This window comes from Heptranchias perlo, chromosome 43 (assembly GCF_035084215.1).
Source record: "Heptranchias perlo isolate sHepPer1 chromosome 43, sHepPer1.hap1, whole genome shotgun sequence".
In the NCBI taxonomy this organism is placed as follows: Eukaryota; Metazoa; Chordata; class Chondrichthyes; order Hexanchiformes; family Hexanchidae; genus Heptranchias; species Heptranchias perlo.
Window position 1 is genome coordinate 603,547 of NC_090367.1, and position 20,723 is coordinate 624,269.

The window sequence follows — 20,723 nt, forward strand, 5'->3', positions numbered from 1 at the left end:
GCCAGCGTTCCTGGTGCCAAACCCTCTCAAAGAGTCAACAGCTTTAGGAGAGGTGAAAAATTGACAAGACAGTATTAACAACCTTCGGTATGAAGTGATAGGATGAGGGTTAAAGACTTGCATTTCTACAGCGCCTCACACAACCTCAGGACGTCCCAAAGCACTTCACGGCCAATGAAGTACTTTTTTGAAGCGTAGTCACTGCTATAATGTAGGAAACGCGGCAACCAATTTGTGCACAGTAGTGTGATAATGACCAGTTAATCTGTTTTTTTAGTGATGTTGGTTGAGGGATAAATATTGGCCCCAGGACACCGGGGAGAACTCCCCCTGCTCTTCTTCCAATAGTGGCCGTGGGATCTTTTACATCCACCTGAGAGGGGCAGACGGGGCCCCGGTTTAACGTCTCATCCGAAAGACGGCACCTCCGACAGTGCCGCACTCCCTCAGTACTGGCACCGGGAGTGCTGGCCTGGATTATGTGCTCAAATCTCTGAAGTGGGTTAACGTGACAAGTAAACAGACCTTTAAAGTCCCAGGGTGCTCTGTGTTGAGTTAACCTGATCTCAGCTGGGCACTACAATTGGCTTTGGGCAGCAAAAATCAGCCATTGGTCACTATCCAGTGGTCCCTGCTGAAAGTGGATGAGTAAGATGAGGGTGAGGCTGAGATGTGATGCTGCCCATGGCTGAACAGCCTGCTGACTTGTCTTTTTTTTTATTTGTTCATGGGATGTGGGAGTCGCTGGCGAGGCCGGCATTTATTGCCCATCCCTAATTGCCCTTGAGAAGGTGGTGGTGAGCCGCCTTCTTGAACCACTGCAGTCCATGTGGTGAAGGTTCTCCCACAGTGCTGTTAGGGAGGGAGTTCCAGGATTTTGACCCAGCGACGATGGAGGAACGGCGATATATTTCCAAGTCGGGATGGTGTGTGACTTGGAGGGGAACGTGCAGGCAGTGTTGTTCCCGTGTGCCTGCTGCTCTTATCCTTCTAGGTGATGTAGGTTTGGGAGGTGCTGTCGAAGAAGCCTTGGCGAGTTGCTGCAGTGCATCCTGTGGATGGTACACACTGCAGCCATGGTGCGCCGGTGGTGAAGGGAGTGAATGTTTAGGGTGGTGGATGGGGTGCCAATCAAGGGGGCTACTTTGTCCTGGATGGTGTCGAGCTTCTTGTGTTGTTGGAGCTGCACTCATCCAGGCAAGTGGAGAGTATTCCATCACACTCCTGACTTGTACCTTGTAGATGGTGAAAAGGCTTTGGGGAGTCAGGAGGTGAGTCACTCACCGCAGAATACCCAGCCTCTGACCTGCTCTTGTAGCCACAGTATTTATATGGCTGGTCCAGTTAAATTTCTGGTCAATGGTGACCCCCAGGATGTCGATGGTGGGGGATTCGGTGATGGTTAATGCCGTTGAATGTCAAGGGGAGGTGGTTAGATTCTCTCTTGTTGAAGATGGTCATTGCCTGGCACTTGTCTGGTGCAAATGTTATTTGCCACTTATCAGCCCAAGTCTGGATGTTGTCCAGGTCTTGCTGCATGCGGGCTCGGACTGCTTCATTATCTAATGGGTTGCGAATGGAACTGAACACTGTGCAATCATCAGCGAACATCCCCATTTCTGACCTTATGATGGAGGGAAGGTCATTGATGAAGCAGCTGAAGATGGTTGGGCCTAGGCCACTGCCTTGAGGAACTCCTGCAGCAATGTCCTGGGGCTGAGATGATTGGCCTCCAACAGCCGCTACCATCTTCCTTTGTGCTCGGTATGACTCCAGCCACTGGAGAGTTTTCCCCCTGATTCCCATTGACTTCAATTTTACTAGGGCTCCTTGGTGCCACACTTGGTCAAATGCTGCCTTAATATCAAGGGCAGTCACTCTGACCTCACCTGGGCTCGTGTTTATATAAAGGGCACTTGAGCAAGGGACCAGCCTGTGGAACTATAAGACAGCATAATTCAGGGAATTAAAATAAACAAACAAATACGTACAACAAGGGTTTGCTTTGCTTCTGACCTGGAGTAACTTTTATGCATGAGCACTAGTGGCTGACTTATTTACTCTCTAGCACTGCCTCTGCATCTTGCTGCACATAGCCCCTCTACTCCCCATCCCACTTGCTGCTCTACTGTCAGCTAACGGCATTCCCAGTTCATTTGCTGCCTGACTTTGTTTTCCCTGTGGTGGGGAAGGAGGGGCGGAAGAATGTAGATTGGGAATCTGAGGAATTGCCTTGATCTTGCTCCTACCATTCTGCAGCATTACTTTGTAGCTATGAAACCCTTTTCCATTTTGAACATCAACACAAGCACTCTTGCGTGGCGTGTAGCCATTTTGGACAAAGTAACGTTCTTGTACTCATTCTCAACCCAAAGCTCAGAAGATCGCCTCCTGTCGCACCAGTGTGACACTTGTCCATTTCTCACACCAGCCAGCCTTCTCTGGGTAAGGTTGGCCATTGAGTGACCACTTTTTCCACTGGTGGGGGGGAAGTCCAGGACAAGGGGACAGAACCTTAAAGTCAGAGCCAGATCATTGAGGAGAGAAGTTAGGAAACATTTCTTCACACAAAGGGTGGTAGAAGTGGGGAACACTCTCCCACAAAAAGCAGTAGATGCCAGCTCAATTCATCATTTTGAATCTGAGATTGATAGATGTTTTGCTAGTCAAGGGTATTAAGAGATATGGAGCCAAGGTGGGTGGATGGGGTTAAGATACAGATGAGCCGTGATCTCATTGAAAGTGCGGAACAGGCTCGAGGGGCTGAATGGCCTACTCCTGTTCCTATGAGTGCCAAATTAGGGGCAGTTTTGTGACCCATGCCCACTAGGACCTGGACTGAGAATCATTTCACATAGGATCCTTACAACCAGCAGAGACTGGAGAACTACATTCCCGTCAGTCTGGGCTGCACCCAGCTCCCAGAGGTGAAAGGCCGATGCCTAACCCACTGCAACAGTTCAAGATCCCTTCAACTCCCGCCATGGTTTTGTCCCACGTTGTTTTGGAATTACATCCACTTCCTCCGACCCGGATTAGTGCTTGTCCCCTCAGCCCCTCCGCTCCACCGTTGGGGACCAGTCTTATCCCTCTGCCCTTTGCAAGTCTTTTCCAAAATCACTTTGCCTTCCAACCTCTTTCCTTGCTTTCAAGCCCCTCGTGTCTTCTAAAAGCCCATCTCTCTGATTGTCTTTGGTCTCATGCTCCCCACACGCTCCTTTGGTTCTTGCTCGCCACCCGCTTCGCCTCCTTGCAACGAACTCTCAGGCCATGAGGAGGGTGGTATAAATGCAAGTTGTTGCTTAGGTGCCCCAGAGAGAGAGAGAGAGAGAGAGAGAGTGTGTGAGAGTACCCATCAACCAGGGTCACTATTCAGTGTGTCCACCTACGGCATATGCGAGGACATCGGGTACCAACAGGTTTGGGCTTGGCGCGATGCTCACAGGGTCAACTAGCCTGTTTAGGTCGCACGTGAAAAATGACCACTTGGGTCAGTACTGGCGGGTGTAAGCACCCTTGGAGCCCTAGCCCAAGAAAGTCGGCATAAAGAGGAGAGGGGAAAATTGGGGTGGGGGTGTGAGGATCCAGTTTCAGGTGTCCTCTGCTCACAGCAGAGCAAACTATCAGTCTGCGGCATGTAAAAGATTTAAAAAAAAGAAAGACTCCCGTTTCTATAGCGCCGTTCACCATCTCAGGACGTCCCAAAGCGCTTTACAGCCAATGAAGTACTTTTGAAGTGTAGTCAGTATTGTAATGTAGGAAGCCCGGCAGCCAATTTGCACACAGCAAGATCCCACAAACAGCAATGTGATAACGACCCGATAATCTATTTCAGTGATGTTGGTTGAGGGATAAATATTGGCCCAGGACACTGGGGAGAACTCCCTTCTCTTCTTCGACATCGTGCCATGGGATCCTGTTAGGTCCACCTGGGAGGGCAGACGGGGCCTCGATTTAACGTCTCATCCGAAAGACGGCACCTCTGACAGTGCTGCACACCCTCTGTACTGGCACTGGGAATGTCAGCCTGGATTATGGGGTCAAGTCTCTGGAGTGGGGGCTTGAATCCACGACCCTCTGACTCAGGCGAGAGTGGAACAACTGAGTTGTGTATGATTGAGTGACCGAGTTGCACACCGTGACATTCCGAATGCTACTTTGCGCAGCGTACAAACTGGATGTGATTTTGTTTTAAGCAGACCGGCAGCGGCAATGTGGAGGCAAAGGTTGTGTGTCTGTACCGGAGACGGGACATTTCCAGCAACCTCAACGGGCTCGCGGACAATCACGCGCGTGAGTACCTCGTGATTTATCTGGGGATATTGAAATACAGAAGGCCTGATGCGTGCAAGGGAGGGTGGGGCGGAGCGGAATAGTCCTGCAGAAACAATGTCGTAAGGAAGGTCAAACATCATTGTATAATCTTAAAGGGTGTGCAGGCACGGAGAGACCTGGGGATTTGCTACAGAAATCTTTGAAGGTGGCAGGACAAGTCGATAAGGCTGATAAAGCATAAGGCATCCTGGGCTTTATAAATAGAGGCATAGAGTATAAAAGCAAGGAAGTTATGCTAAACCTTTCACAAATCACTGGTTAGGCCCCAGCTGGAGTATTGTGTCCAATTCTGGGCACCACACTTTAGGAAGGATGTCAAGGCCTTGGAGAGGGTGCAGAGGAGGTTTACTAGAATGGTGCCAGGGATAAGGGACTTCAATTACACGGAGAGACTGGAGAAGCTGGGATTGTTCTCCTTAGAGCAGAGAAGGATAAGGGGAAATTTAATAGAGGTGTTCAAAATCATGAGGGGGTTTATAGAGTAAATAGGGAGAAAAGTGTTTAACTAACCTGTTAGAGTTTTTTGATGAGGTAACAGAGAGGGTGGATGAGGGCAATGCAGTTGATGTGGTGTATATGGACTTCCAAAAGGGCGTTTGATAAAAGTGCTGCTTGGTAGGCTTATCAAGATGGCAGCTCATGGAATAAAGGGGGCAGTAGCCACATGGATACAGAATTGGCTAAGGGACAAGAAACAGAGAGTAGTGGTGAACGGTTGTGTTTTGGACTGGAGGGAGGTGTACAGTGGTGTTCCCCAGGGGTCGGTGCTGGGACCACTGCTTTTCTTGATATATATTAATGACTTGGACTTGGGTGTACAGGGCACAATTTCAAAATTTGCAGATGAGACAAAACTTGGAAGTGTAGTGAACAGTGAGGAGGATAGTGATAGACTTCAACAGGATATAGACACGCTGGTGGCATGGGCGGACATGTGGCAGATTAAATTTAACGCAGAAAAATGCAAAGTGATACATTTCGGTAAGAACAACGAGGAGAGGCAATGTAAACTAGAGGGCACAATTCTAAATGGGGTACCGGAACAGAGAGATCTGGGGGTAGATGTGCACAAATCATTGAAGGTGGCAGGGCAGGTTGAGAAAGCGGTTAAAAAAGCATACAGGCTTTATAATTAGAGGCATAGAGTACAAAGGTATGGAAGTCATGATGAACCTTTATAAAACACTGGTTCGGCCACAACTGGAGTATTGTGTCCAGTTCTGAACACCACTTTAGGAAAGATGTGAAGGCCTTAGAGAGGGTGCGGAAGAGATTTACTAGACTGATTCCAGGGATGAGGGACTTTAGTTACGTGGATAGACTGGAGAAGCTGGGGTTGTTCTCCTTGGAACAGAGAAGGTTGAGAGGAGATTTGATTGTGAATACCTCTATCATGAAGGATCTAGACAGAGTAGATAGAGAGAAACTGTTCCCATTGGCGGAAGGGTCAAGAACCAGAGGACATAGATTTAAGGTGATTGGCAAAAGAACCAAAGGTGACATGAGGAAAAACTTTTTTACACAGCAGAGTGGTTAGGATCTGGAATGCACTGCCCAAGGGGGTGGTGGAGGCAGATTCAATCATGGCCTTCAAAAGGGAACTGGATAAGTACTTGAAAGGAAATAATTTGCAGGGCTACAGGGATAGGGCAGGGAGTGGACGCTCTTACATAGAGCCGGCGCGGACTCGATGGGCCGAATGGCCTCCTTCTGTGCTGTAACCTTTCTATCAAACTGTTTCCATTGGCAGAAGGGTTGGTAACCAGAGGGCACAGATTTAAGGTGGCAAAAGAGCCAGAAGTGAGATGAGGAGAATTTTTTTTAACACAGCGAGTTGTGATGATCTGGAATGCACTGCCTGAAAGGGCGGTGGAAGCAGATTCAATAATAACTTTCAAAAGGGAATTGGATAAATACTTGAAAAGGTAAAATTTGCAGGGCTATGGGGAGGAAAGAGACTAATTGGATAGCTCTTTCAAAAGGCCAGCACAGGCACGATGGGCCGAATGGCCGCCTTCTGTGCTGTTGGATTCTGTGATAATCTGAGGCAGAGGTCAAATTATTTTTAGCGAGAGTTGCGCCCAGCACCAGTGATGAGTCCTAGAACATTACCTCCTTAAGTTAAGACTGGCCTGTTAGTGCCATGTGGAAGGGTTTATTTAACCCCTGAAGGATTTTATGGCTGACATTTGGTTGATGGGTGACAACATCATTAAAAGATTATATCTGTGTATAATCACTGCACATCGGATTTAACCTGCAGACTATTAAGAGGAATAATGCACTCTGCCAGTGCTTGTGTCGTGTAAACGGGAGTGTTCTGCCCGAGTAGTCACATCTGGCATACTGTGTTCAGTAGTTCTGGGCGCCAAGCCTCAGGAAGGATATATTGGTCTTGGCGGGGGTGTAGTGCAGATTCACCAGAATGATACCGGGGCTGAAAGGGTTAAATTCTGAGGATTGGTTGCAGAGACTGGGCTTGTATTCCCTCCAGTATGGAAGATTAAAGGGAGATCTAGTTGAGGTGTTTATGATTAAAGGATTCGATCGGGTCGATAGAGAGAAATTATTTCCTCTGGTGGGGGGAGTCCAGAACAAGGGGGCAGAACCTTAAAATTAGAACCAGGGGTGATGTCAGGAAGCACTTCTTCACACAAAGGGGAGTGGGAATCTAGAACTCTCTCCCCAAAAAGCTGAGGGTGGGGGTCAATTGGAAATTTCAAAACTGAGATTAATAGATTTTTGTTGGGTATGGGGATTAAGCGTTACATGACCAAGGTGGGTAGATGGGGTTAAGGTACAGATCAGCCATGATGTAATTGAATGGTGGAGCAGGCTCGAGGGGCTGAATGGCCTCCTCCTGTTCCTATGTCCTTAGTGCATTTGTGTTAATACGTCATTTGTACTAGGGTATCCCTGGTGTCATTGCTTGTGGTAAGTCAGGAGTGTTATACCATGTCTCACACCTTGTCTTACAAAGTCTTCTGCTAAGGTGAAGCTTCGTCCCTTTAAGGTCACCCCACGTTAAGTAAACAAAGTCAATCTAAGTTTAATTGTTATTTGGTCAGGAAACTTTGCAGTGTGCCCTTGAGTTTCAGGCTGTAGCTCAGAAGCAACAGCATTATAAGATTGTTTTCCATTTGTAACAAAGTGTAATGTTCGCATGGGCAAAATGTATCATTTTAAATAATATAATTAAAAATATATATATAAATGTATAGATATGGCAGTGTTTATACTCCAATGACAAGTTATTTTTCTATAAAACCACTTGTTACTGTCTGCATTTTATTTTCCAGTTTTAAAAAAACTTGGCTGAATGTAATCTTGTAAAACAAAAATCACCCCTCACGGTTGGTAATGTGAAGGAAGGATTTATATTCTGTTGAGCAATCTTCTAGGTGATCATTCTCATACTCTTTACCCTCTCCCCGCAATAAAAACAAGACAGGCCCCAGAAGAGTGCTCAATGTAAGGGTGTTAGTGTGAGTGAAATGTTGTCTGTAGATCAGAAGTTCAGATTAGTTACAAAGCGTGGCTTTATACGGAGAGGGAGTCTCGCGATAGACAGTCCTTCTGATTTCTCTCTTTTTAAAGTTGACATAATCAGGAACTTGGAGGAGTTACGGAGTGTGAGAACAGGACCGATGGTTAGACTGCATCACTGGAACTTATGCAGGGTGTCCATGTTATTCCAGCTCCCTCACACTGTCAGCCTCAGTAACTCCTCCCACTCTAATTACATCTTCCCACTATCCCTCTATTCCCTTCTCCCTTGTGTTTGTATCAAGCCTCTCCTTAAATGCATCAGTGCTCTCTGCTTCAGCCACTCCATGTGGCAGTGAGTTCCATATTCTCACCGCTCGTGTGATGTTAATCCCTCTCCCTCACACTGTCACTCAGTAACCCCTCTCCTCCCCCAGCACCCTGTGTTACTGACTGTAACTCTACTGATGTTAATCCAGCTCCCTCACACTGTCACTCAGTAACCCCTCTCCCCCAGCGCCCTGTGTTACTGACTGTATCTCTACTGATGTTAATCCAGCTCCCTCACACTGTCACTCAGTAACCCCTCCCCCCCCAGCGCCCTGTGTTACTGACTGTATCTCTACTGATGTTAATCCAGCGCTCTCTCACTTTTGGGGTCAGCAACTCCTTCAAATTAGTTCCCGATTTATATTGTTAGCATCACTGTTCAAACAGAATTATCTTTCAGAAAAATAATGAATGAAAATTTCTTTAACCTGCGAAATGTACATTAACTGTTTTGAGACGGTGAAGGTATCGGTGTTATCCATGGTGAGACCTGTTTTGTAACTCACAGTTTGCTCCCTACTTGTCTGAATTTTGATTTGTTGTGCTATTAAGAACTGTTCGTGCTTCACATGCCCAGAATCCTTTGGCAGTGTCAGAGCATGCTTTTAAAAGTCGCTCGGCACTTTCTGAACAGGGATATTTAATTTAATTTTTAAAAAAATCTCCTCATTAACTCTCTTTAGCAAAAAGCTGCTTTGTTGGTTATGGGGACGAGCTCCTTTCTTGTGTTGCCAGTGCTCTTAACGTTGTGGCTCTGCCATCCTTCAAACACTAGCTACCCCATTGGACCTGGCATCTTGGTGGCACAGCAGTCAATTACGGTTTCTGTGCGAACTCTCCCCTGTTTAACCTTCCTCCTCCTCGAGGTCGGAAATCGGCAATTCCCATACAAGGGAGCGGATCCTCGGGTTTTGAACTTGGGGTCCCTAAGGCAGGTCACGGTGGGTCTCTGGAGGTCAGTTAGTTCATGTGGAAGAGCGCTGTCAATTTCAGAAGAAGCACCCATCTGCAGTTAGTGACACTCCTTCAGCGCAGAACACCACTCACAGGCGTTAACGCTGATCAGACAGTGAGGTTTGAAAAAGAATTACTTTTGGGCACGTTAGTAACTTCACTTCTCCATTTCCTCCTCGTCGCGTGTCCTTCCCGACCAATCTCACATCCCATCTACTAGGGGGTGTTCAGCCGTGACCTGATATAATTGCCTCCGTCCAGCGAGACAGCTGGCCGCTGCTCTGCTCTGCACCCCCCACAGTGAGGGCAGAGCTGTGACTGGGAGCTCACTGAGCGGGTGATACCCCATGCGTCTCGCCCTGCGTCGAACTCCAGCGCGCCTTTTTACTGTGCCACCAGTGAGAGAAAGGATGTTTGCCTGGATGAGTGCAGCTCCAACAACACTCAAGAAGCTCGACACCATCCAGGACAAAGCAGCCCGCTTGATTGGCACCCCATCCGCCACCCTAAACATTCACTCCCTTCACCACCGGCGCACAGTGGCTGCAGTGTGTACCATCCACAGGATGCACTGCAGCAACTCGCCAAGGCTTCTTCGACAGCACCTACCAAACCCGCGACCTCTACCACCTAGAAGGACAAGAGCAGCAGGCACATGGGAACAACACCACCTGCACGTTCCCCTCCAAGTCACACACCATCCCGACTTGGAAATATATCGCCGTTCCTTCATTGTCGCTGGGTCAAAATCCTGGAACTCCCTTCCTAACAGCACTGTGGGAGAACCGTCACCACACGGACTGCAGCGGTTCAAGAAGGCGGCTCACCACCACCTTCTCGAGGGCAATTAGGGATGGGCAATAAATGCCGGCCTCGCCAGCGACGCCCACATCCCGTGAACAAATTTTTAAAAAGAATGACCAAATTGAGTGCTGAGGAAACAGCGAGCCATGGTGTGGGTGGTATAGAGGTGTCAGCTGTGGCTCAGTGGGTCGCACTCTCCCCTCTGAGTCAGGAAGTTGTGGGTTCAAGTCCCACTCCAGAGGCTTCAGTACATAATCCAGACCCACACTCCCGGTGCAGTACTGAGGGAGTGCTGCACTGTCGGAGGTGCCGTCTTTCAGATGTTAAACCGAGGCCCCTGTCTGCCCTCTCAAGTGGATGTAAAAGATCCCACGGTCACTATTTTGAAGACGAGCAGGAGAGTTCTCCACGGTGTACTGGGCCCAATATTTATCCCTCAACCAGCACCGCTTTTAAAATAAAAAGGGATTATCTGGTCATTATCTCATTACTATTTGTGGGATCTTGTTGTGTGTAAATTGGCTGCCGCGTTTCCTACATTAAAACAGTGACTACACTTCAGAAAAGTACTTCCTCGGCTGTGAATCGCTTTGGGCCGCCCTGAGGTGATGAAAGGCACTGTGTAAATGGGAGTCCTTTCTTGCTTTAGAGGAGACAATGGCAGCACAAGCACTGCTACATGCGACAGTGGAGAGGGTTCATCAGGCGCTGTGTCAGTGGAATGTGAAGGACAGAAGATCTCGAGCACCTCGCGATCTGGTCTGAGCCGAAATGAGCAGCAGCTGCAAATGTGGCAAGCGGGTTTGGGGGGGTTGGCGGGGTGGGGGGTGGTGGTGATGGTGTGTTCGCTTTGAAGAGGAACTGCACAGGGTGCGTTGCCCAATGTTTCTGCAGAATCGGTTGTTGCCTGAGGCGGGGTGTTGGAATGTTTAATTGTAGGAGGGGGGAAGCCCGTTGTTAAAAGACAGCCTGTTTGTGGTGCCTCTCTGCCGTCTCCCTCTCAATGCAGCCCTTTCTTGTGGTTTCTTTCCAGTCATTCCTGAGGAAAAGCAAAATACGGGATCCTCCCTTTGACAGGAGGGGTAGATGGCAGGCTGCCCGCACACTGTGTTCACAGTCGAGGCTGGGCTGTCGTGAGGGGCAAGTCTCTCGGGAAGTTGCCTTCGGAAGGGAACCTCTGAGAGCCTGGTGGGTGAAGGTGACGTACGGTTTAGCCGCACAGCCCCAAGGACCCCCCACCCCCAATAACATTATCGGGTCTTTGTTGAGTTAGCTGACCTCACAGGGCACTAACATTGGTCACAGAACCCCTGGGCCAGGGGTTAAAGGATTAATCAGCTGCAGCCCAGCTCCTGATTGTTTTCCAGAGACGCACATGTTTGCGTCCCTCCCACACCCCCTTTTTGATGGAAAGTTGGAAAGGAATGGGCGTTGGGTGAGGACGAAACCGTACTTGGCAGTGGTATCCCCCCCGCCCCACCCCGTAGTTGAGCCGCGTGCTAATCCTCAGCCAGCAGATGTAGACTCACACATGAAGAATGGGACACGTAGGTGAGGTGCAAGAGGGTGGCTGGCACTGATGGAAGAAAGGCAAACCTCTCTTCCACCGGGAGGGATAACTTTTCCCATTTAAGATGATGGTGTCCCAATGTGAAAATGATCAGATAATCGTTTTTTAGGTGTTGGTTGAGGGATAAATATTGGCCCCAGGACACCGGGGAGAACTCCCCCCTGCTCTTCTTCCAATAGTGGCCATGGGATCATTTGCACCCACCTCAGAGGGCAGATGGGGCCTCGGTTTAATGTCTCATCCGAAAGACGGCATCTCCGAAAGTGCGGCGCTCCCTCGGGGCCGCCCCGGGGGGCAGTGCGGCGCTCCCTCGGGGTCGCCCCGGGGGGGAGTGCGGCGCTCCCTCGGGGGGCAGTGCGGCGCTCCCTCGGGGGGCAGTGCGGCGCTCCCTCGGGGGGCATTGCGGCGCTCCCTCGGGGGGCATTGCGGCGCTCCCTCGGGGGGCATTGCGGCGCTCCCTCGGGGGGCATTGCGGCGCTCCCTCGGGGGGCAGTGCGGCGCTCCCTCGGGGGGCAGTGCGGCGCTCCCTCGGGGGGGCAGTGCGGCGCTCCCTCGGGGGGCAGTGCGGCGCTCCCTCGGGGGGCAGTGCGGCGCTCCCTCGGGGGGGCAGTGCGGCGCTCCCTCGGGGGGGCAGTGCGGCGCTCCCTCGGGGGGGCAGTGCGGCGCTCCCCCGGGGGGGGCAGTGCGGCGCTCCCCGGGGGGGGGCAGTGCGGCGCTCCCCGGGGGGGGGGCAGTGCGGCGCTCCCCGGGGGGGGGGCAGTGCGGCGCTCCCCGGGGGGGGGGCAGTGCGGCGCTCCCCGGGGGGGGGCAGTGCGGCGCTCCCCCGGGGGGGGGCAGTGCGGCGCTCCCCGGGGGGGGGGCAGTGCGGCGCTCCCCGGGGGGGGGGCAGTGCGGCGCTCCCCGGGGGGGGGGCAGTGCGGCGCTCCCCGGGGGGGGGGCAGTGCGGCGCTCCCCGGGGGGGGGCAGTGCGGCGCTCCCCGGGGGGGGGCAGTGCGGCGCTCCCCGGGGGGGGGCAGTGCGGCGCTCCCCGGGGGGGGGCAGTGCGGCGCTCCCCGGGGGGGGGCAGTGCGGCGCTCCCCGGGGGGGGGGCAGTGCGGCGCTCCCCGGGGGGGGGCAGTGCGGCGCTCCCCGGGGGGGGGGCAGTGCGGCGCTCCCCGGGGGGGGGCAGTGCGGCGCTCCCCGGGGGGGGGGCAGTGCGGCGCTCCCCGGGGGGGGGGCAGTGCGGCGCTCCCCGGGGGGGGGGCAGTGCGGCGCTCCCCGGGGGGGGGCAGTGCGGCGCTCCCCGGGGGGGGGCAGTGCGGCGCTCCCCGGGGGGGGGGCAGTGCGGCGCTCCCCGGGGGGGGGCAGTGCGGCGCTCCCCGGGGGGGGGCAGTGCGGCGCTCCCCGGGGGGGGGCAGTGCGGCGCTCCCCGGGGGGGGGCAGTGCGGCGCTCCCCGGGGGGGGGGCAGTGCGGCGCTCCCCGGGGGGGGGCAGTGCGGCGCTCCCCGGGGGGGGGCAGTGCGGCGCTCCCCGGGGGGGGGGCAGTGCGGCGCTCCCCGGGGGGGGGGCAGTGCGGCGCTCCCCGGGGGGGGGCAGTGCGGCGCTCCCCGGGGGGGGGCAGTGCGGCGCTCCCCGGGGGGGGGCAGTGCGGCGCTCCCTCGGGGCCGCCCCGGGGGGGCAGTGCGGCGCTCCCTCGGGGCCGCCCCGGGGGGCAGTGCCGCGCTATGTTCCGATGTTGGGGCGAAATATAACCACGGATGTTTTTTGTTTTATGGTGATCTGGAGCAGGAAAACTGTCTGACTTTCTCTTTACCCAGTCCAGAGACACTGGAACTAATTGTGATGATGGAGAGAAAACTAGCTCCTTTGGGGGTGGGGGAGCCCAGAACAAGGGGGGCATAGCCTTAACTTTAGAGCTAGGCCGTTCAGGGGTGATGTCAGGAAGCACTTCTTCACACAAAGGGGAGTGGAAATCTGGAACTCTCTCCCCCCAAAAAGCTGTTGATGCTGGGGGTCAATTGGAGCTTTCAAGACTATTGATGGATTTTTGTTGGGTGAGGGGATTAAGGGTTACAGAACCAAGGCGGGTAAATGGAGTGAAGAGACAGATCAGCCATGATCTAATGGAATGACAGAACAGGCTGGAGGGGCTGAATAGCCTTCCCTGAGTTCTCCCACAGCCATCTTGACTGAAGCCAGCCCATGCGCAGCAGGATTAGTTGTTAATTTGTTCTAAAAACACTGGGATTTTTTCTTCCAGCGTGCTGATTGCAGCGAGAGAGCAGGGTAACCTGGCCCAACTTTTATCAAAAGGTTTTTTTTGTGTGTGTGTGTTAAAGATATGGGCCCAAAAATAAAAATTAAGATAAAACTCCGAGCATGGCTGAACGTCTGTAATTTAACACACAGCCTTAGCTTCTGCTCCTTTTCCCCTTTTTTTTTAAAAAAAAGAAAACTTTTTCTTTAAAAAGAAAGGTGAATCTAAAAGTTCCTGCGCTGTCACAGACTCGTGTAGCAAAAGCCACTGCTTTTTTTTTTAAAAAAAGAGAGCGTCTCGCAGTACAGGAAGCTAAAGGTTGTGATGTGTGAGGCCTTAACTGGTCTGTGTGGAGCTCGTGTGTAATTTTTGTGTGTGTGGGCTGTGTTGGGGGCCTGAGGCCCATGCTGGGAGTTGTAACTGGCTCGTTAAGGGTTAATGAAATAAAGGACTTTTTAAAAAAAAACATATATATATATATATATATATGGGTGGGGTTAGGGCGCAAACCATAAGGGGTTTCAAGACCTTGTCGGCATGGGCTGAGTCTGACTTTGTGTGCCCAAGCTGTCAGCTGCTGGAGCGTAAAGGGTTAAGGACACATTAGACGCAAGGTTCCGCCCAGATTAAAACAGGGTTTCCTGATTGAGGTCAGCAGGGGCCTTTGTTACTCCAGTTTCGGGGTTTTTTTTAATCCCCTTCCTTGATATAAACGTGTCTGACACGTCTACACTAGTGAGCTGTCAGACCATGGCGGGGGGTATTGGGGGGGGGGGAGAGAAACGCTCGAGTGTAACATGAACCTCTCCCTGCATTTAAAATAATAATCTGTTCCATTAGCAGGAGCCGCATGCTTATGGCGATTAGGTTTGATCTCGGACCAAATTGATGACTGATTTCCCCTCCTCCCGAAGGCAGAGTCTCACCCTGGGGCGCGGTACCCTCGGTGTGACCTTTGCGTCGGGGGGGGCGCGGGTGGGGAGCTCGATCCCCAACTTCACCCAGAGGACGCAACTTTTCCAGCGGGACAGTGAGCAGGGGTTGGGAACCCTGGCTAATTTCTCCTCTTCCCCCATCTCTCTTCCGCCCCTGCGCGTACCCCGTCCCCGTCCCCTTCCTCCCCCTCAAAGGCCTGCGGCACCAAAGCCGATTATTCCGCCTCTTACCACTGTGCCGCGCGTTGTTGTTTTTTTTATTTAAAAAATGTTGATTTATCAATCGTTTGGTGCTTTGGAACAACTCTTTGGCACTGGAGCAGTGGGTCACCTCTTTCTTGTTAGAAATCCCGATTTAGGGGAGGGTGGGAATGAATGCCAGAACAAGTCATTCCCCCCCCCCTCCCCCACACTATCCCGTTGTTGTGAGGTTATTGAGGAGCCCCCACTCGCCCACTCCTCAGACGCTGGAGCGAGGAGGCAGAAGCAACGTTATTACACTTTCTCTTTGCCTGTCGCGCCAGTAGATGAGTTCGATTTGTCCGACGTTTCTCTTTAGAATCAAACATGCTAATATTTGAAATGAACCAAACCCAATGTCTGAAGCTCAGTACAAAAAAAAAGAACTTGCATTTCTACAGCGCCTTTCACTACCTCGGGACGTCCCAGGGTGTTTTACAGGGTGTAGTCACCGTTGTAATGTAGGAAACGCGGCAGCCAATTTGCGCACAGCAAGGTCCCACAAACAACAGTGTGATAAATGATCAGATCGTCTGTTTTCTCATGATGTTGGTTGAGGGATAAATATCGGCCCCAGGACACCGGGGAGAACTCCCCCTGCTCTTCTTCCAATAGTGACCGTGGGATCTTTTACATCCACCCGAGAGGGGCAGACGAGGCCTCGGTTTAACGTCTCATCCGAAAGACGGCACCTCCGACAGTGCTGGCGCTGGGAGTGTCGGCCTGGGCTGTGAGCTAAAGTCTCGAGTGGGACTCGAACTAGAGCCTTCTGACTCGGAGGGGAGAGAGTGGGACCCACGGCCGACACCAAAGCAGACTGGAAATGGAAGCTGAGACCTTTCTGTCTGTATGGTCCTGCACCACACCACATTACAGTGCATTCCACAATATCACTGCATCAGACAGTGTCGAGATTCTGGTAGTTTATAGAAGTGTCCAAGGCTTTCTCAGTCCTGTATCTGTGATCTGTCTGAGTATATCATTCTAACTAAGATAGTCCTGACCCCGCTCTGTTTATTTTTGAGTAGAATTATGTTTTAAATTTAGTTCTCTTGAAAACCGACGCTTGTATCCAGAACGTGAACATGTACAATCTGCAAAAGTCGATTCATATATTTACGGTCTAGAGAGGGGGAGAAAATGACTCCAGGTACCTTTTTACAAGGATGATACCAGAACTGAGAGGTTATAACTATCAGGAAAGATTGAACAGGCTGGGCCTCTTTTCTCTGAGGGGTGACCTGATAGAGGTCTTTAAGGTTATGAAGGGATTCGATAGGGTAGACGTAGAGAAGATGTTTTCACTTTTGGGGGAGACAAGAACAAGGGGCTATAAATATAAGATAGTCACTAATAAATCCAATAGGGAATTCAGGAGAAACTTCTTTACCCAGAGAGTGGTGAGAATGTAGAACTCACTACATGGAGTGGTTGAGGTGAATAGTGTAGATGCATTTAAGGGGAAGCTGGATAAACACATGAGGGAGAAAGGAATAGAAGGATATGTTGGTAGGGTTAAATGAAGTAGGGCAGGAGGGGGTTCCTGTAGACCATAAACACTGACAGACCTGTTGGGCCAAATGGCCTGTTCCTGTGCTGTACATTCTGTGTAATTCTTGTCCCTCTTTCTGTAGGAGAGTTTGAAGAAGACTCGAAGCAGCCAGTGCTGGTGGAGCAGGAACAGCACCAGCTTAAACACAGAGAGCTTTTCCTCTCACGCCAGTTTGAATCTCTCCCGGCCACACACATCAGGTATGTGCGCAGCTCCGAGCGATGGTCATAAAACACACCGACTGGGATTGAGTCCGACAGTCGGGTGGAAATCTCACTCTGCGTACCTGGTAACGAGCGCATTCATGCGAATCATAGAATGATACAGCACAGAAGGAGGCCATTCGGCCCATCGTGCCTGTGCCGGCCCTTTGAAAGAGCTATCCCATTAGTCCCCCTCCCCGCTCTTTCCCCAGAGCCCCGCAAATTTTTCCCCTTCAAGTATTTATCCGACTCCCTTTTGAAAGTTATTATTGAATCTGCTTCCACCGCCCTTTCAGGCAGTGAATTCCAGACAACTCACTGTGGAAAAAAAATGTTTCCTCATCCCCCCCCCCCCCCCCCCCCCCCCTCTTCTTTTTTTGCCAATTACCTTAAACCTGTGTCCTCTGGTTACCGACCCCCCTGCCACTGGAAACAGTTTCCTGGTCAGCTATTTAAAGCAATTTGCCTGTTTATTTTACATAGATTAGTGCCAGAGTTGGATAATTTCATAAGAGCACTTTTAACCCATTTCACACAGTGTAATTTGTTTGTGGCTGTGATATCCCCATGAGGCATCACATTTCGATCTCACCCACTGGGAGCCACAAAGTGAGGGTGAGTGTTGGGGAAAAACAACTGGAAGGAGAGTTCCTTCCCCCTCAGTGGGACCAATCCAGCAGGCCAGGATCCCTGCTTCTCATCACTATCCAGTAACCCTAGCTGGACAGTCACTTCGGGCAAGGCACGAGCGTACGAGAGGTCCATCCAGCCTGTCCCACACAATTGTGATGTTGTGATGCCTTGTGCACCACAGCACAGACACTGCCCACGCCATGTAATCTCCCGGGAGAGGTGAAAACCCAGGACAATTAGGGGAATAAAAACTGTAAAATCCCTCTCCGACCCCCTTAGCTGATGGAATCTAGTCCAGGAGATCGCTGTGGCCCTGATTAATGTTATACATCACCTGCCTCTTGTACCAGAGATCACTCTGGCCCTGATTAATGTTATACACCACCTGCCTCTTGTACCAGAGATCACTCTGGCCCTGATTAATGTTATACATCACTCTGGCCCTGATTAATGTTATACATCACTCTGGCCCTGATTAATGTTATACATCACCTGCCTCTTGTATGAGGTGAGCCAGAAACAGGTCCAGCTCTCGCTTGAAGGAATTCAGCGAATCGGCGTCCACTGCACGAGCCGGCAGCTTGTTCCAGAGGCCACTATTCTCTGGGAAAAGAACCACCTCCTGACATCTGACCTAATTCTATCCTTGCATAACATGAATGTGGCCCCTGGTCCTCCCTAACCTGTCCAGTCGAAATAATTGGTTTATAGAAACACAATCTAGTCCCTTCATTATTTTATAAACCTCGATCAGATCACCCCAAATCTACATTTCTCTAAAGTACAGGGACCCAGCTCGATGCTTTAAACTGGGAATTAATCTAGTGGCCCTCCTCTGTACCCTTTCCAAAGCCTCAATATTATCCACCATGTGAGGAGACCAAAACTGGACACCGTATTCTAAATGAGGCTCAACCAAGGTCTTGTACAAGGACAAAATGGTTATACTTTGTTTTATAGTGAATTGTCCTGTGAATACACCCTAGCACTCTATTCACTTTAGCTACAGCTTCGCAGGCCTTTAGAGAGTGATGCACTGCAACACCCAGATCTCTTTCAACATTGGCTTTAATTCTTTTCCCTGTAGGGTGCGTGTTTGACCTGCCCACGTGCATAACACTATCATTTGCCAAACATGGGCCCAATACCCCAGCACATCTAGATCTGCTTGTAGTAGTCGAGCATCCTCTACAGTCCTAACACTCGCACGTATCTCTTTATCATCCGCAAACTGGCATATCGTTCCCCCGACACCTACAGCTAGGTCGTTAACAAAGATAGTAAATAGCAACGGTCCTAACACCGATCCCTGTGTGACGCCACTGGTAACTGGTCTCCAAGCAGATCCAAATCCATCGACAGCCACTTTCTGCCTACGGGCTTTCAGCTAGTTCTCAATCCACTGCAGGAGTTCACCAATGATTCAATCTTGTAGATATGTCTCTTGTGAGGTACCTTATCAAAAGCCTTCTGAGAGACCAGGTAGACAATGCCTATCGGGCTACCCTCATCCACTAACCTGGTGACCTCTTCATACAATTCACTCAGATTAGTAAGACACGACCTTCTTTTCTGGAAGCTGTGTTGGGTGTCCCTGATACGACCACCTCTATCTAGGTGGTCATACGCTGCATTCCTAATAATTTCCCCGAGCATCTTCCTGATGGGCCTATAGTTACCTGGTTCTGCCTCATCCCCCTTTTTAACGATTGGAACTACATTAGCCTCCTCCCAGTCTAAAGGAACAGCCCCTGACTCAGAGAGCTATTATAGATACAAGCAAGGGGCTCACACATCACCTGCCCCATCTCCTTAAGACTGGCAGCTCAATATTCCGGGGTACAGAATCTTCAGGCGAGACAGAGGGGGAGGTATAAGAGGAGGGGGGGTCACAATATTAATTAAAGAATCAATTACTGCCATAAGGAGGGATGATATATTAGCAGGTTCCTCTAATGAGGCCATATGGGTGGAGCTTAAAAACAAAAAGGGGGCAAGCACTTTGATGGGAGTATACTATAGGCCCCCAAACAGTCAGGGGGAGATAGAGGAACAGATATGTAGGCAAATCTCAGAAAATTGTGCAAATAATAGGGTAATAATAGTGGGGGATTTCAACTTCCCCAATATTAACTGGGATACTCAGAGTGCAAAAGGCTTAGAGGGTACAAAATTCTTAACGTGCATCCAGGAGAGCTTTTTGAGCCAGCATGTAGAAAGTCCTACAAGAGAGGGGGCGGTACTGGACCTAATTCTAGGGAATGTGGCCGGCCAAGTGGAAGAAGTGCTAGTAGGTGAGCACTTTGGTGACAGTGACCATAATTCGGTGAGATTTAAGGTGGTCATGGAAAAGGACAGGGAGGGGCCGGAAATAAAGGTTCTAAATTTGGGGAAGGCCGATTTTAATAGGATAAGGCAGGATCTGGCCAAAATGGACTGGGATCAGCTGCTTGTAGGAAAATCCGCATTGGAGCAATGGGAGTCTTTCAGAAGGGAGATTGAGACCATACAATGGCAACATGTTCCCGTAAAGGTCAAGGGTGGTTCCAAGAACTCCAGGGAACCTTGGATGTCAGGGGATATACGAGAATGGATTAGGAAAAAAAGGAGGGCTTTTGGCAGATACAAAAGGCTAAAGACGGAGGAAGCCCTAGAGGAGTACAAAAAGTGCAGGGGGATACTTAAAAAAGAAATTAGGAGATCAAGGAGGGGCCATGAAATAACACTGGCGAGCAAAATAAAGGAAAATCCTAAGATGTTTTATAAGTATATTAAGGGTAAGAGGATAACTAGGGAAAAAATAGGGCCCATTAGGGACAAAAATGGCAATCTGTGTGTGGAGCCAGAAGATGTAGGAGGGGTTCTAAATGAATTTTTTGCATCTGTTTTCACTATGGAGAAGGACGATGTAGACATAGAAATACGGCAGGGGGACTGTGATATACTTGAACATATTAACATCGAGCGGGAGGAGGTATTGGCGGTTTTAGCAGGCCTAAAAATGGATCAATCCCCAGGCCCGGACGAAATGTATCCCAGGCTACTGTGTGAGGCAAAGGAGGAGATTGCGGGGGCTCTGACACATATATTCAGAACCTCTCTGGCCACAGGGGATGTGCCAGAGAACTGGAGAACCGCTAATGTAATACCATTATTCAAGAAGGGGAGTAGGGAAAAACCGGGGAACTACAGGCCAGTGAGCCTAACATCAGTGGTAGGAAAATTATTGGAAAAAATTCTGAAGGACAAAATTAGTCTCCACTTGGAGAAGCAAGGATTAATCAGAGATAGTCAACATGGCTTTGTCAAGGGAAGATCATGTCTGACTAATTTGATTGAATTTTTTGAGGGGGTGACTAGGCGTGTGGATGAGGGTAACGCAGTGGATGTGGTATACATGGATTTCAGTAAGGCCTTCGATAAAGTCCCCCACAGGAGACTGGTC

General features: G+C 50.7%; 1 protein-coding gene across 1 annotated transcript in view; it reads left to right on the forward strand.

Annotated features, from left to right (window-relative positions):
- Positions 1-20,723, forward strand: part of mta2 (metastasis associated 1 family, member 2) — a 72,001-nt gene that overhangs the window by 21,943 nt on the left and 29,335 nt on the right. Inside the window, exons 3-4 of the mRNA XM_067975475.1 lie at positions 4,200-4,293; positions 16,525-16,642. Of these exons, the coding sequence (XP_067831576.1) occupies positions 4,200-4,293; positions 16,525-16,642 (212 nt within the window). The remainder of the gene's footprint in view (positions 1-4,199; positions 4,294-16,524; positions 16,643-20,723) is intronic.